This window comes from Lacerta agilis, chromosome 10, assembly GCF_009819535.1.
Source record: "Lacerta agilis isolate rLacAgi1 chromosome 10, rLacAgi1.pri, whole genome shotgun sequence".
NCBI classification, from domain to species: Eukaryota; Metazoa; Chordata; class Lepidosauria; order Squamata; family Lacertidae; genus Lacerta; species Lacerta agilis.
The window spans coordinates 24,497,282-24,514,739 of NC_046321.1; the positions used below are offsets into that span (position 1 = coordinate 24,497,282).

Genomic DNA, 17,458 nt, shown 5'->3' on the forward strand with positions numbered 1-17,458 from the left:
GGTCTTTGTCAAAATGCTGCAACTGAAAATTCATTGCACAGAGAAAAACACATTATTGCTTGAAATGTAAAGAATCTAATCTGAATGTAGTCTCTATCCAAAACTTCAAGTCAGTGCTGTTGACTGAGAATTAAATAGGACCTGCTGTATCCTACTGTCTACACTACAGCAGGGGTGGGCAAGTTGGTGCTCTCCATATGTTGCTAGCCTACAACTCCCATCATCCATGGTCATTGGTCATGCTGGTTAGCGTTGCTGCCTTATATCAATGTACATAGTATGAGTTTCATATACCGTATTGGACTGAATATAAGCCGCACTTTTCCCACCCAAATTCCGATCGTGAAAAGTTAGTGTGGCTTATATTCAACACCTTATGCCGCCAGCAAAGCAGTGTGGCTCCCCCCAGCAAGCAGTCGGAGAGTGTGGGGCAATGGCACGCAGCCCACCTGCCGCTCCCAAGCCTCCCCTACGCCGGCTGAGAGAAGGGGGAAGGCCACTGGCAAAGTGGCACGGCTTCCCCTAGAAAGCAGCCCAGGAGCGTGCAGCAATGGCACCCATCCCGTCCACCGCTCCCAAGCCTCTCCCAAGCCACCAAATTTTAAAGGTGTGGCTTATTTGCGGGTGTGGCTTATATTCGGGCCAATACGGTAGATAATTTTAATGTTTTAATTTTCTTCTGTAAACCACTTAGAGGTTTTATTATAGTCAAGTGGTATACAAATGTTGTTAAATGACTAAAGTTAAATAAAAATTATCTCAACACCTCCTTCCAGCTATTATGCTATCTCACCATTCCCTAAGATGTGAAATACTAGAAGCTATGTCTAGGCCAGCCTTCAGCAACTTCCTCCAAATAACTATAGCTCCCATCACCTGCATTGCGTGGCAGTCCCATATTGAATACAGAGTCAAGCCCTGCTCTGAAAAACTGCAGGGGGAAAAGTGTGTCTCTTCATTCAAAACAAGACAGCTGTTGTCAGAGTAAATGCAAAAGATGGCAGTACATGGTGTGTCAACAATGGCAGTAAAGACCAAGAAGCTCCATTTGCCAGGAGTGGTGGGCAAGGTGAGCAGGGGGTGAGTAGTTTGTGCCTGTGTCCTTGGAAGCATTCTCCAGATGCTGGTAAGCAGAACTGACTGCTGGAGAAAGAAGTCTACTTGCTGCTTCATCATTAGGACAATGTATCAATCAGGTTTAAGCCATCTTAGATCTTGAGTTGGGGGCACAGAGGAAACTGTTTCCAAGCTATGGTGAAAGACACTATAAATTTGAAGACAGATGACAAAAAGAGGGGGGAATATTGTAATTAACTTGGTTGGTTGATCACTACAAATTAACAGACTGTCTTAATTATCCATATCTCCTTATCCCCTGTTCGCTGTGATCTAATAAATGTTTTCCGCATGCAGCAACCCACTCATTCCCATTCAAGTGGAGCATTTTAAATCAGATGTTCAAGATGAGCTTGACTCATCTGAGCTGAAAAGTTTCTCTACTCCTCCTATATGGGGAGCCTCCAGTTTCATAACTCCTGCTGGGTACAGAACACTTGTGACACTCCTACTGCACACACACAAGGCTATTTTCTTTTACCACCACTGCTGGCAACAGGAGAGCCCTGTTAAAATATGGAGTCCACTTCACTACTTAGCAGCTACACATGGGTCTATCACCCAAGATTGTGAACAGAGCAGCAGAGAAGTGCATCCATAGCAGAACAACAGCCATTGATGAGGACACTTGAAGTCTGAAACATAAAGTTGGGTCAGTGCAATGATAACAAATCCCCAAACCTCAGTGACTTCCGGGTCAAATGGAATTAAATGGATGCGTTTTCAGTTTGATAGGAATAATGTGCTTCCATCTGATTTGAGGAATGCAAAGGGCAAGTCCAGCTTAGTTTGGAATTTAAAATATCCTGTGTTTCCTTCTTCCCACACCATTCTTCTTAATCCTCTAACACCAATGTATACAATTCATCTTTTTCTCTTCCACCCACTGGAGGCTTCTGCTACATTTTTCTTCACTCCAGTCCTATTCAGTATAAAATACATAAAGTGCCAAATATACTGCATTGTGCCATTTATTTTAAATGTCATTGGAACTTCCTAATTTCCAGGTTGCTGTTTTTTAAAAATCCACCCTGTGCTAAATATGTCAGCCACATTTTCTCCCTAAGGACTACATGCATAGGCTCCTAATATGTGTTTGAACCAGAGATCCTGACTTAAAACAAACTCTGGTTACTTTAACAAGCTGGATTCATAAACCATCGTTTGACAATGGCTTGTTTAAAAAAAAGTAGCCAAGTTTGCTTTAAAGTAAAACCCTGATATGAATTAAATGCTAAACCAGGATTATTTACAAATTAGACTAAATTCTGCCAAAGTCTTCCTCTCAGCTATGCAGGGAAAGCACATGTATCTGATGCTTTGTTCTGGCTTGTCTGCATGTTCACAAAGCACTAAACCATCAACATCATGTGCGAATCAGCCACTGCCCCGGCTCCAGATTTTGGAGGGTCCATAGGACCCACTCCCACAGTGAGTTCTGCTCCTTCTCTTCTTGATTATTGCTGCCACTTGCTTACTGTTGTAAGCCCCTTTCCACCTGGCCTGGGAAAGCTAGGACTGGACTGACTCCAGCTACAAAAGCTGAGGCTGCTGAACAGACTCTTGGGCTGGACTATTGTTCAGGGCTTCTTGTTGCTGTTATTGATATTATTTTTTTGTATCTTTATTTTAGATCTTACTATGATTTATGTGGAAATTGTTTCAATTTGGTTGTGTACTTGTTTATTGTTTGTGGCTACTTTTGTTATGGGACGCGGGTGGCACTGTGGTCTAAACCACTGAGCCTAGGGCTTGTCGATCAGAAGGTCGGCTGTTCGAATCCCTGTTACGGGGTGAGCTTCCATTGCTCGGTCCCAGCTCCTGCCCACCTAGCAGTTCGAAAGCTTGTCAAAGTGCAAGTAGATAATTAGGTACCGCTCCGGCCGGAAGGTAAATGGCATTTCCGTGCACTGCTCTGGTTTGCCAGAAGCGGCTTAGTCATGCTGGCCACATGACCCAGAAGCTGTCTGTGGACCAACGCCGGCTCCCTTGGCCTATAGAGCGAGATGAGCACCGCAACCCCAGTCGTCCGCGACTGGACCTAATGGTCAGGGGTACCTTTACCTTTACCTTTTGTTATGTTTGCAATTATGTGATTTCTTTTCTCATGTTGTAAGCTGCCTTGAGCATGGTTTTAACTATGGAAAGGCAGCATATGAATAAAATGATGGAAGGATGAAGGATGTACTTTATTCATGCAAGCACCAGTGGGTTTGCTTGTGCACAGCAGCATTCCCACAATGGTTTGCATGCACCAAACATTTCTTTTCTGCATTTGGGAAGCCCTACTGCACATGGCACCCTATTGCTGCTTGGGAAAATTCCCTGCATAAAACTGTGCTTTTATGCTAAATACAGTTCATTTTATTTAATCCTTTCTACCCATTTGCAGAAGGCAGAAGTGCAACAGGCTGGATCCGTTCACCTGAAAAGGCTGAAGGTGATAACAGGTTCAAGATAGTTCTGTTGGATCTCTATATGTAGCCACTTTAAAGTGACTGAGGCTGTGACCCTATGGACGCTTACAAAGAAGGGAAACCCACTGACTGACAAATTCTGAGTAAAGGTGCATAGAATTTTGCATTAATGTGTCCAAAGCCCAAATGTTGGCATTTACAGTATATTTGCAATTTCCTCAGCAAACTAAACTACAAAGTAGCTGGCAATCATTAAAATGAGCATTTTCTCCCTCCACTCCCAGAGGGTTTTATTGTAGGATACATCTCGGGTGCTTAATGCCATGAATATGTTGAGGGCAGTCTGGGCACTGTGGCATCAGATGCCTACTCATTCTGAATGCACAGGAAGGTGCTTTATGAGTGTATAGATGCATGTTTATAAAGCCCCTCTATGCAAGGAGTGACCTATGGAGATCTTTGCACATGTACATCAGGCCACACGTAAAGCTTCATCCTGCACATTTTGAACGTGTGGACATTAGCTGTGGTGCACAACCGCAAGGGGTGGGGAGTGGGGTTTCCTGCCGCCTTTCAACATGTGGAGTGAGTTGTCTGGACCTGCTGTTATATGCATCGTTTAGAACATTGCCCAGTTGCTTAAAAGGGCATCCCTTAAGTTGCATTGTGGGAAAACATCCATTTCATTCTCTGTAACCCCAAGCAGGATTAGTTAGTCATAATTAAGCAGTTTTGTTCAACATTACCTTTAGATCAGACACATCCCGGTAGCACTGTTCAGAGCGGGTGTGGTCTGATAGCTGCACATTCCAGAAACAAGGAAGCTGGTACACAAGAAAGGGGTTCTGTTTGATGACTGCATTGAAGATGTCCTGCCAGACAAGAGGAAAAAAAATTGCCACTTTGAAAAACACACACACAGAGTTTTCAGCCTTTGGAAAACAAGCAGAAGTGCTGACATCTATTGTTGTTGTTTGTTGTTGTTGTTGTAAAGACTAATGGATACTAAGATGCTTCCCCAAAAGCCCACATAATCATACTTCAGACCTAACATTTCATGCATTATAAGATGCCAGGTGGCAGCTCAGTCCCAATAGCATTCAACAAAAAGGAAGGATGGAATGCAGACAACCTTGCCTTTGAAGTCCTAGGTTGAATAGTGTCTCTTTTGGTCAAAGAATTTCAATCTAGACTCAATCTAAATCTGTAGATCCGAAACAATATGCACTCCGGAGTAGTCCCAGTGGTTTTCAGCATACTGTTCTTAAGAAAATTGGCTTCAGAATGGCAGCCAAACTTGGCAGGAGTTTTAAAATGGACTATGATAGGTTTTGAATCAGAACATTAATCGCTCCACATCTCTGCATCCCTTCTGCAAAATGGGGGGTAATGAGTCCTCTCTAACTCCCAGCTGTGCTGCAAGGATAATATCCTTAATGTCTGTGAGGTGCTCAGATTGTATGGCAAGGGATGGAAGAGAGGGAGGTGGCTGCAATTGCTGGAGTCAGATGAAATCATAATGACTGTTTGCTGAACTGAGAATGACAAAACCAGTAGAGAAGGAAATGGTATTTCCAGGCTTCGTAGAAGCCTGTAGCCTTTTGTTTCAAAGAAAAAAAATGACATGCATCTCTTTAAAAAGAAAAATGTACGTGCGCAGTAGTGGCGAAAATGTTAGTTTTCTGAAATCACAGGATAAACAACCACCAACAGCATTCCTCAAATGCTCGAGAGCTAGTTCTCCTTTTTTTTTTTTTTTAACCATCTTTTCTGTTTTAGTTGAACTGGGTAAAATGGACAACACGGGGGCTGCCAGTGCAAACCATCATTCCTCTCCATCCCCTTGGAATGAAGCAACGTCATGATGTAGTTCTGGGCCATTCTGTGGAGGTGGTGGGGAATAGCAACGGCTCTGAAAAACTACCTTTACACACCCCCAAAAGGAAATTAAGAAGCAACCACTGGCAGTGCCCCTAGATTTCATTCCTTCCATCTCCCATTGTGTACCAAAAATTAGCAACCAGAGATTTTCAGGTCAGCTCAGCACTATCCTTAGCAGGCAGCAAAACCATGAGATTTATGGAAAGCTGCCCTACATGACTAGTAGGCTGCATTTGGCTTGATGGGTTAGAGCTGCATGGATCTAAGTGCACAAGAGACATCTGGCTACCACAAGCTGTAAATGGCCCAGAAGTTGCTAACTTCTAGTAGGGACTCCTCTCATATGTAACTCCCCAGTCCCTTAGATTGTGCTCCATGATTGCCCTTCAGGGTTGAGGATGGTAAGGGCAATGGGTTTGGCTTTCTCCATAATGACATTCATTCTGCATGGAAAGCTCTCCATGGCAAGGTTCATAGTTATAGAATCAAAGAGTTGGAAGAGACCACAAGGGCCATCCAGTCCAACCCCCTGCCAAGCAGGAAACACCATCAAAGCATTCCTGCTGACTGATTTTGGCTTCCTCAGAATGTTTTCTGATTGGCCTTGCCTTGCTTTTAACAGAATGCATGGCTTCAAATTACAGGTTTTTAAAATCCAGTATTTCTCATTGTAGTGGTGCCATGGATCTGCAAACTTCTATTTTGTTTGCAAGCCGTTTCAAGAATCAAGTGAACGGCTGAAAATACGACACATAAATATGTTAAAAAAAACCACAGAGCCTCCACATGCACAATACTCATTTTGAAAGTCCTCACTCTGAACACCTGCAGCCTAACAAAGGGTGTGATTCTTGAAAGCTCCCTTCTAGTATTTATTTATTTTTTATAAATATGTTGATCCAATGAAGGGTACTCATTCATTTATTTGATGTTTACAAGCAACCCCACCATCCTGGAAAGTTGGTGTACCTTTTCCCTGCTTCTATGCACCTAATTCCCAACATGTTTCCAGGGGAATCTTAGCAGCAAATAATCATCATTGGCTAGGAAAGTTGTGTCAATTTTCTCTTCCCCCCCCCCCCTTACTTACTCTCGGGAGCAACCTCTGTGCCATTACCTTGAACTGCACACTCACCTGGTCGGCCAATGAGGTGGATAGCATGCTCATTAGCTCTCTTTCAGCGGTGAGCCTCCACATCTGCTCCCACTTCATCTTGCGCAATTTATCCAGAAGTAGCAGAATGACCCCTGGAATCAACAACAGCAACAAAAACAAATGGAAATAAAATAAAATGAAATGAAAACAGGGAGAGCAAAGGCTTTCATGTTTCAGTGCAGCACTTGGGGTTAAAAGCAAGCACTTTCTTTAAAAATGGGAACCAGCCCATCATTTTGCGGAAAACAATTACCGGTAACAGAGGAAGAGAAAGAAACTATCCTGATCAAAACACAACCAGTTTTATTGCTGTTTTGTTTTTGTTTTTAAAAATAAAGAATTAGCTTAATAATTGTGAAACCTTGGACCAAACTTGTTAAGTTAAGGACATTGTTTGCCAATGTATGTGCTTCCTTTTAAAACAAGCAGGTGAAGGTTAGGAGCTACTAACTGCTGTGGGCTGGCTGGATGCAGAAAAGTGGTGGGAAGCACCAGTGGGGGAGCAGACTGGGAGGAGGAGGAGGAGATGCTGACAGAAGAGATAACAGGCTGTGGCAGAGAGTCATTCAGACTCCCAGGCAGAAGTGGGGACTGGAGAGGAGTAGGGTCAAGAGGCAGAGAGACAAGCTGCTGAAGAAGCCATGGACTCTCGCCTTCCGGCTGACACCAGCTCTGCTCCCCTCCCCACTGGTGTTCTAGAACACGCAGAGAAGTGAAACGGGCAGAACAGAGGGGGGTTGTGTGCAAGCACAGCCCGAGACTGTGTGGGAACGACCCTGGAGAGGAGGAGTCCTAGTGGGCACTGGGAAGGCTGGGACCTTCAGTCTTCACAACTGCTTCATTGGGGTAAGACCTCCTAGAAAGAGTTGCTGAGACCACTAGGCTGGAGCTGTGGTTTGTTTCATTGAATAAAGAGTTAACTTCACTGGCAACATGGGTTGTTTTTCTTTTTTCTTTTTCTTTTTGCAGCTGACATATACATGACTCTGGCTCCTGACACCAACCATTTCCCGCTGCACAGGACTGATTCCAAAACATTTTCCTGCTTGAGACAGAGCACCTAATGGCATTCCTTCCCCCTGCCACTCAAGTCAAGGTGCCAAGGCCAGTGAGGGGTTGTTTTGGCACCTGAAGCAGAAAATCCCACAAATGCCTTTCCCCCCTGACAGCATGACTGCAATAATGATAAATTAAACAAGTTATAATTTGCTGTTGTTTCATCGCAATTGGCAGCAGTTTGGCCTAATGATAGGGCTGACCCCCCCACACCATGGTCCCAGTGAAAACCCCAAATTCAAAGCAGCAACTTGCCTCAAAAAAGAAGCTGCCACTAAGCAACCCACTTTCTCTTCCTCTCCCCTTATCACCCCCATTGCAAGGGCTTTCGAGAGTGAAGCACCTTCCCATTGCATTATTATTATTATTAATTGAATTTATATGTTGCCCTGTACCCAGAGGCCTCAGGGCGGTTCACAGAAAAGATCAACATAAAAACCACAATATGAAGTGCACACGAGAAGTGCACAGAGTGAGAAGACTAAAGTAGTTAAAATCTATTATGGTGGACTGTTGCAGTGATGACAGGGTTAACACAGAAATCAGCATGCAAAACAGACTGCAGTCTATTCATTATACTCCAGTGGGTCTCCTCCCTCCCAGCTGTTCTGTACATAGCTGAAAACCAAACTTCAAAAAGCAGTGGATGAAGGTAATGTAGTACAAACCCTGTATCTGCTTTCAGTGAAACCTTTAAGATAGAGTCTCTGGGGACTGCCTCAATAAGAAATACCAGTGGACATAGATAAGAACCTCATTTTGGGGAACGGTAACTGCTTGTAAGTTGCTAAAGAGAAAAAATGGTCCTGATAATGGCAGCCTCTAATGCAAGCAGGAACTGTCTGGAGGGATCAGCGATAGGCCCTCTCTCGCTTAACATCCTCATTACTGCAACAAAGGAGCGATAAGAAACAGAATATAGTTAAACTTGGAGATGCTGTAAAATTAACACATCAGGATAATAACCAAGGAGCAAGACAGGGGCTATAAGCTGTAATCACCTGCAATAGGTGAAATATCAAGGGTGGGGTGGGGGAAACAAAAGCAGAAACCAAAGGGGAATGCTAAATAAACAACCCCTACCGAAAAGGGCAGAAGACATCCAGAAAGGGCAAGTGTGACTTAAGACAATCAAAAAGGTTTCCTAGGTAGATTGTAAAATTATATTCACAGGAACTTATTGCCACCTCCATTTCATGTGTTGTCTTAAACTACATTGATTAAGAAATATGTATTCTGAACCAGCCAATCCACTGGCTGGGTGAACCACAGGTGGTTTTTACAGAGCAATCCAAGACATGTATACTCGGAGGTATGTCCTATTCAGTTCACTGTGACCTACTCCTCCGTAAGTGTGCACAGGATTGCAGCCTTATTGACTCATCCTATTGCTAAAAGTTAAGGTGTTGTTGTTTGCTTTTTTAAAAATATAAAGATTGACATCTAGTACAGCAGACATTTTTTTTTTGTCCAGGAGAGAAAATTATTCCCAAAATTGGGGGAGAAAGGTTATGGATTTAACCGGGCACTACTAGAAGAATTTGTACAATAAAAAAGTGCATTTAAGTCACCTCCCCAAGTGCATTTGAATGACATTTTTCACAATGATCCATCTGGTATTGAAGCATTCCATTATATCTTCTTTGCTTTCCTGCTGCAAGAAGTCATCAGAGGAGGAAAAGGTCATCATCATGCCCAAAATCTGTCCTGATGAAATGCTAGCCAACCTCTTTTCTAACTGGCACAACTGATTTCCTTTTCCCCCCTTTTTAATCCCCTGAAACATTTGCCTGGAAAAAGAGCTTTAATCCTGTCAGGCGTTGGCGTGTGTGACTGAGAGCGAGAAAAAGTATTTGTGGCCACGAATACCACCAAGGAATGATTGGCTGAGGCTGAAGGTCATTGTAAAGTGGAATCTTCCATATATATATATATATATATTATATACTGTATATATTCTTATATACCTTATTCTTATAAGCAAAGTCCTTGCTGTCTGGAGGTAATCCACAACAGGAGGGGAGTTGTTATTTTAATATATATATATATATAAAAATTGACATCTAGTACAGCAGATTATATATACCGTGTTTCTCCTAAAATAAGACACCGTCTTATATTTTTTTTTGCTCAAAAAAACACAGTATGGCTTATTTTCAGGGGATGTCTTATTTTAACCGTGTTGCATCGGTACGCTGCATAGCCACGCCTCCCCAGGCTGTTTTAATGGGAGGTACCACGTCACTATGGCTTATTTTCGGGGTATGGCTTATTTTTGGGGAGCGGCTTATATTTCGCAAATGCATAGAAATCCTGCTATGGCTTATTTTATGGCTATGTCTTATTTTAGGAGAAACAGGGTATATATATATATATATATATATATATATATATATATATATATATATATAACAACTCCCCTCCCTGTTGTGGATTACCTCCAGACAGCAAGGACTTTGCTTATAAGAATAAGGTATAGAAAGGAATAAAATAAACCATCCCTCACTCATACCCTTAAGGTGTTTTACATTTACATTTAAAAAACAGGAAAAATTATCTAATAAATACTTATTTAAGAGAGTGCTGTGGGGGTGGCATTTATTGTTATTTTCCCCCTCTGTTTCCCCATTCTTCTCCCAGGCTGGCAGATTATGGTGTCACAACTAAAGAGATTAAGGGGTTATCAACAGTGGCAGCTGAGAGGCAAAAACTGGAAGGAGACCAAACACAAAGGCTGAAAAATGCAACACTATAAGATATTTGACTCAAGAGCATCTAAAACAATTTCAGAAGCATTATTACTAGTACTACACAGTGGCATGGACATTCATTTAAAACAATCCTGGAATGGATGTGTAAATGATTCCCACACTTAATACAAAGAAAGGATATTTTTAAAATATTGTCGGACCATCCAGGGTTTGAACACCAAAAAAGACAGAGCTGCAATAAAGGGGAGCCCAGCCTTGTTGCAGTTTGCAATGTTTACTTCTAAAAAGGACACAATTTCTATCAGTGTTAGCAAGATGAAGGAGTGTAAGCCACAGGGATGAATTTATTCTATTCATTTCATATTAGCAGCATCAAAAAAAGCCCCCCAAAACTGAAGTAGGCAATAAAGGAGTTTTTACTTCCTAGAAGCCAGGGCTCAAACTGGCATTCTTTCCAAGATTCATGGCCCTCACATTTGTTAAGAACTGCATTCAGCTGTGGGAGTGTATGTGACAAGAGAGTTGCCTCACAAAGTCCTTCCTTCCCCCAGAGTCATGCTGAGTGCAATTCAGGCTAGATTCAAGATGACAAACAGCAGAATGCAGGGCAGAAAGGGATTTGTCATCATCTGTTTGTGCTGGGGGAGAGAGAGATGGGAGAACAGGGGAAATCAAAGGATTTCCCCCCCTTCCTTGGACATCTGGCTCCAGTTGTGATCCTTTCATCTTCCAATGACAGCATAGCAGCATATTTTCCCTTATTCTCCCACCCAGAAGGAAAAGGGGGAAAGTTTGCCAGCACATAACCACACAAGAGTGAAAGGCAGATACAAGCAGATCTTCTTGAATTAGCAGGGTCACAACAACTAGTCAGACAAGACTCATCTAACAAATAAGTATCAATGTTATAAAGGCATGGAGGTCTCCTGTAATTCATGTTCAGGCCTGTTGTTGCTTGGGGCTATGGAAATGTAGTTACTTAGAGACACCCTGCTTTTAAAAAAATCTTTCTGTTTCTTGGCTCACTCTCCTAGCCTATTTTAGAAACTACATTAGTATTAGTCTCACCAGTGTGAAAGGCAGGAAAAGGTCTATATAATTAATCAACCCAACCCTTAACAAAATAAAATAGATTATTTTGCTTTTTGTATCACAGACTGTGCCTACATTTACAATCAAACAGGAAATAGTTCTGCACCTTTAGTAGATGCTGATGCGTCAGATCATAGTGATACCAATTCCGCAACACACAAAATATAGAAGTGCCTTTGGTGTGCAAACTCATAATAAATCCTTCTTATACATAACTTTTGGCAAATCAATGAGTGCTGGTACTCCAATACTGCGGCATATTGGCTTTCAGATTGATGAGGCCAAGGAAATCCTGCATCACTTGGGGCGGACCTACACTTGTGGTTTATAACGCTAAAATGTGTTATTAAAATGTGACACTAGAGAACGCTACAGATCAGTTAGCCACTGTCAAAGGGAAATTGCCATTTAATGTTATGGAACGTTAAATTTAATAATGTTTAGAAGATCAATGTAGATCCAGCCTTGGTCTCTTTAGTTACTCCTCAGAAACTAGGGTCACACAGTTTGGGTATTTGTTATCTTCTTCCACCTAGAGGAGAACTGGATGGGCTTCTGTATCACTGCAAATCAAAACTGAATTTGTGCCCCAATCCAAAGTTCTCAAAAGAAGCTATAACAGACCCAAAGGACAGTTGTTTGTGATAAAAACCTACCAAGTAGTTGTAAATGTTTACTCCTGTAAATTAATGATACCGTTTGGGGATTCAGCCCCTAGTGTCAGCTGTGGATGTTGCTGCAGCTGAAGAACTAAGTAGATTCAATCAGAAATCTAGAATCTACTGTATGCTTTTTGCTGGTCGGTTGACTGTAATAGATCGATTGATCTCAGTGAGAGCAGGCTACTGCCTTCATGCCATGCTTGTGGGCTTCACATATGGCTGGGCACTGTATGAAACACGATGCTGGACTAGTTAGGTCTTTAGTCTAATCCAGCAGGATACTTCTTATGCTTTCACTTAGGCTCTCTCTTGTTCTCATCTCTGCCCCCATCTATTATGTAGGGATATTATTATTTAATCAATGTAGGGAAGCAACATGGGTAAAGGGGATGAAAGCATTCAGTAAGTGAGAATCATTGCCACTACTACTGCTACTACTATGTAGTTTCATGGAATCCCCATCATCTATTATAGGGCTTTTGTTCAGTTTAGTCACCAGGACAGCAACGCTTACTTTGATGTGCAATTCTTCTGTCTGGGCTAAAATTACTGATGAGAGGCCTGCCATCACTAGAAAGGGAAGAACACTCCTGAGATCGGAGCAGCATAATTAGTTATATTCTTTGGTTCTTACTTCAAAACGTATGCTTCCTTCAGTGTCCACAGCAGGATGGAGAGAAACAAGAATTCTTTTGTACAAGCAATTTGGAGTGCAACATACACATCTCCATACATTTATGCTCTGATAATGGGGTCTTAAATCAAACCACAGTGGCATTATTTCCTCATTTAAAAGTGGGGATTGAGACGTGTCCTTCTCCTTAATGGGATTACTTTATATTCTTCAGGAGAAAAACAAGATATGCCACAAAGTGAACCAGAGCAACAAACCAGTTAACAAAGCTTAAGGTAAAATGTCCCCAATGCTTATTGCTTCAAAAAAATGAGGCGTTATTATGCTCTAGAGCAGGGATGGTGAACTTTGTATTCTTGGGTGCTGCTCTATGCTCCAGACAATGGTCTGGAAGCCAGAAGTGTACAGTGGTACCTCAGGTTACAAACTTAATTTGTTCTGGAGGTCCGTTCTTAACCCAAAACCATTCTTGACCTGAGGCGCGCTTTCGCTAATGGGGCCTTCCGCTGCCACCACGCCACCGCTGCGCGATTTCTGTTCACATCCTGGGGCAAAGTTCTTAACCCGAGGTACTACTTCCGGGTTAGCGGAGTTTGTAACCCAAAGCGTTTGTAACCCGAATTACCACTGTACTTTATTACACAAATTGGCATTCTCATAAGTGGCCAGGCGCCATAACAAAACAAGAAATGTCTCCCTTTCTTACAACCTGGAGTCATTACTGTATATATTTTCCTTAATGAAACAGTAGGAATTTTTTTTATGTCTCATTGATTTAGTTGGAAAAGTTCCTTTGGGGGGCACAATCTGGCCTATGGCTCCCCAGCTGGCCACCTCTGTTGTAAATAATTTAACTACACGAGTAATTACATTAACTGCTAAAAAAACCAACGGTTGCCATGTCAGCTTTCCCCAATCTGGAAACCTCCAAATGTCATGGACTACAGCTTCCATCATTTCTGACCATTGGCCATGCTGACTGGGGCTGATGGGAGTTGTAGTTCAAAACATCTGGAGAGTACCAGGATAGAGAAGGCTGCAATACATATGAGAATGTTAGAAAGAGGGGACTAATTTATCCACTGCAATGCCAATTTACGCACTATAAGTCTATTTTTTTCAGAGTAGGCAATGGCTATTCCATATTTAATGGTCATAGAATCATAGAGTTGTAGAGTTGGAAGGGACACCGAAGGTCATCTAGTCCAACCTCCTGCAATGCAAGAATTAAATGAATTCCTCCTGGACTTCCACCCCTAAAGAGTCAGACACATAAGCTGATAATGAAATGTGGGGAGGATGGGGGGGGGGACGGGACCTGAAGTTCGCTTGCTGAGTTAAAGCCAGTTTTGGGACATCTAAAATGTAGCCTAAATGATGTCAGTGGCTCATGACAAACACTATGAGGGGAAGCAGACATTAAAAAGCCCAACTGCTTCATTAGTGTTCCACTGCTGTCAAAATGCACAAAGCTTCCTTCTCAAAGCAGAGTTGATCACCACATTGCCCTGATGTACTCAGACCTCTGGTAAGTTCCATATATTCACCAGCATTTTATAACAAATCAAAATCAATTAAGTTTTGTGTACAAGTATATGTGTTAGCCATGGTATGCAAATGAAAAGAGGTTTCAGAAAGGCCACTAGAATCGATTCATTAAACAAAGATGCGTATTGTTTAATTGCTGTAATAGGGATCTTCAGCTATCACTGCCACTTCCACAGTTGCTCTTGCCTGCCTACAGATCTATAACCTGATCTATTCCACTAGTGGAAACCTCAATGGCATAAATAGTGCCTAGGGCAGAGGAGTCCATAGAAGATCAAACTGCCTTTTGATGAAGCAGCACACTGTGTCTTAGTGGAATATTGGCTCAAATACTACAAGTAAAGAGCGGCTGTCAGTGGATTTTGACTTCGGCCTGGGTTTTTCTTTTTGAGATAAAAGACAGCTAATGATGTGTGCCATCCTGTGAAATATTAATTCCAGACAAGGATCTAACTTTCGAGCTCTCCAGAACTCTCTGTCATGCTAGACGTTAAACATGGCTGGAGAGAATGGAGTGGAGAAAAAAGCTTGGCAGGTGGCGAATCCATGCCTCTGCATTGGGTAAGTTCTAGCCTACAGAACTGGATCTAACAGGGAGATCTTAGCCATTGAGCTATTGGCGCAAGGCGCCACGGCACCACAGCCTGAGGAGGGCGCCTGGGCCCTCCAGCTCCACCGGCAGCACTGCTCTCGCCCACCTCTTCTCGGGCTGCGGACGCTGGGAGGCTGTCGGCGAACCTCCTGTCGGTGCTGCAGCCAGGGCTCCCTGGACCATGCTGCCACTTCGGCCAAGCAGGCGGAGGTGGAGGTGGAGCACAGCTGGCAGTGTCCCCACCCGCCCCTCCGTGCCCTCCAGCTGCCCATTGCGCCTGGCCCTGCTCAGCAGAACGCGAGGGGCTCCGGAGGGACCTTCGCGCCAGGGCACCGGATTTACTTAAGACGGCCCTGGGATCCAAATTACATATTTCATCAATTTAAATCCCAAAATCCATTATTAATGCAATACCTGTGTCAAAAAATAGTGTGCAAACCTTCAAGCCCTCCAGAACACCATCTTAACTATGGGGTGGGGATGGCTGGCAGTGAATCCATGAATGTGTAGCATGCCCTGGGACTAATATTATAGTTTTGTTGAGGCCCTGAGGCAAAGCATTATTGGGGAAGTTTTGTAAACTGTTAAATTCATTTAATTGTGCTGATCTGAATATGAATTCACTCATGCTTTATTGAAGAGGCAAATAGTGATGGCTGCCTTCCTTCCTTCTTTCTCTATTTCTCCAGTAACCATTAGGGTTGACAGTTTCTTTAAAGCTTACTTTTCCATTCTAGTCTAAATAGTTCCAGAGCTTGGTCCATTTGCTTCTCCATTATGGCACCATGATTGATTTGCCTGTGGCTTTCATCTTTCCTCTGCCATTTTCTAGAGATTTCTGCCCCCCCCCCCAGTTATGTTATTTGACAGCTGCTCTAATTTACTGAGCCGGTATCTGATAAGACTTGAGTTTCCTTCACTATTTCTTTACCTTCCTTAAGAGATTTATGTCTTTGTTCTCCTCTGGGAGCATTGAGTCAAATAATACATTTCAATTTTTACTGGATTTCTTTATGGCAGGTTGAGTGTCTCACTCAATGACCTCTTGTTCCACATTTTTGAAAAATGTTGTTCCATTTACGGCAACCTCCTATCCAATCTTCTTTCCTTTCACCGGCTTTCCATTCACCTCTCCACCCACTTTTTAGATTCTCCTAATCATACAAGCTGAAAAAGGGTGAGGTTTAATAGATATGTCAGAGACAACTGAAAAAATGGAAGTATGAGTAGACTAAGATTTATAAGAATGATAATGCATGGGTATGTGAATTTGCAAACACGGAAGAACCACTATTCAAAGTGTACATCAACTATTCTAATATGCAGTGAAGATGCTGCACACAAAAGTCCTTAGACACAAAGGTCCAGTTTGCTTGAATCTTTTCCCTCAAATGAGAGATTACACAAATGGGGCCTCTATGGCTACACATTACACTATGTGCAATGGTGCATGCCAGTTCCTCTGCCATGGGAAAAATACTGCTGACCTGCTATGTGAATGAAGGGAAATGAGTCCATCACCCTGTCATAATCTTATTTTTATATATTTTATCTTTGTTCAGAATACCAGCTACTGAACTGGAAGAAAGCAAAGTCATTCTAGTTCAAATACCATGTCCAAATGCAGCACACCACCCATCACCCAATGCTGCCTATACAATCCTTATCATAACATGATGCAATAAAAAAGCTAATGATGTTCAGCAAATTTGCCCCTTGCGTCAGACTTCTCTGCCCCCACTTGTTGCTGGCACTTGTTCCCTAACCAGGTGCCCTTCAGATGTTCTAGGCCACCATTTCCATCACCCCTGGCAGTTAGCAATGCTCGCCGGGGATGATGTCTAAAACATCTGGAAGCGGCCAGGTTGGTGAAGCATGTTCTAGGTCTACAAGTCTCCCACAACCACTCCAGATCATGGATTTGTATCTGGCTCTCCCTATATTAAGACCAGCACTCTAGCCTGCTACCAGGAAGATCACTGTGATTGAGAAGATCAGTTTAATATGCTCAAGAAGTAGGTGCTACTTTCTCTTTGCTCTGTGCAATGAGTGTGGTGCTATTGCAAAGTAACAGAGGAAGCAAACCTTGGCTTGAGTGGGCTGACTTGCATAGGCATGGGATTGAACAGTAACTTCAGAAGCCATGAACAGGGGAAAAAAGTTTAGTTAATTAATTATCTAATGCAAACATATGCCCTTGTTTGGCCCTACAGACTTCCTCCAGCAAGCATATTCCACTGGTAACCATGCTTAGTCTAAATTTACCCTTCTTGGGAAAGTAACACTGACTTTCCCCATGGGGAAGACCTCAGTCATCTGGATGTGAATTCTGATTGGCTTGGTAATGACGACTCTGCTATTCTGCAGTAGTGAAATTATATTGGTACGTCTGGTAATGACTCAGTATTTGAATTAATTAACATTTAATGAACCCTCTTTCCAGTACTATCATTAAGGTAATCATCCTTCGCGTTAGAGCTAATGTCCATCAGGAAGCTTCTCTCCTATAACTGTGCTTCCCACACATCCCCAAACTATCCAGCCATCTGGATACTCCAGAGAGCTGCTCCACATTCCTTCTCCAAGCCTGCTT

The 17,458-nt window shown here is 42.7% G+C and overlaps 1 protein-coding gene across 1 annotated transcript in view; it reads right to left on the reverse strand.

The window, feature by feature from the left end:
* Positions 1 to 17,458, reverse strand: part of LARGE1 (LARGE xylosyl- and glucuronyltransferase 1) — a 307,061-nt gene that overhangs the window by 49,058 nt on the left and 240,545 nt on the right. The window contains exons 8-9 of the mRNA XM_033162533.1: positions 6,550 to 6,662; positions 4,280 to 4,405 (exon numbers count right to left, since the gene is read on the reverse strand). Of these exons, the coding sequence (XP_033018424.1) occupies positions 4,280 to 4,405; positions 6,550 to 6,662 (239 nt within the window). The remainder of the gene's footprint in view (positions 1 to 4,279; positions 4,406 to 6,549; positions 6,663 to 17,458) is intronic.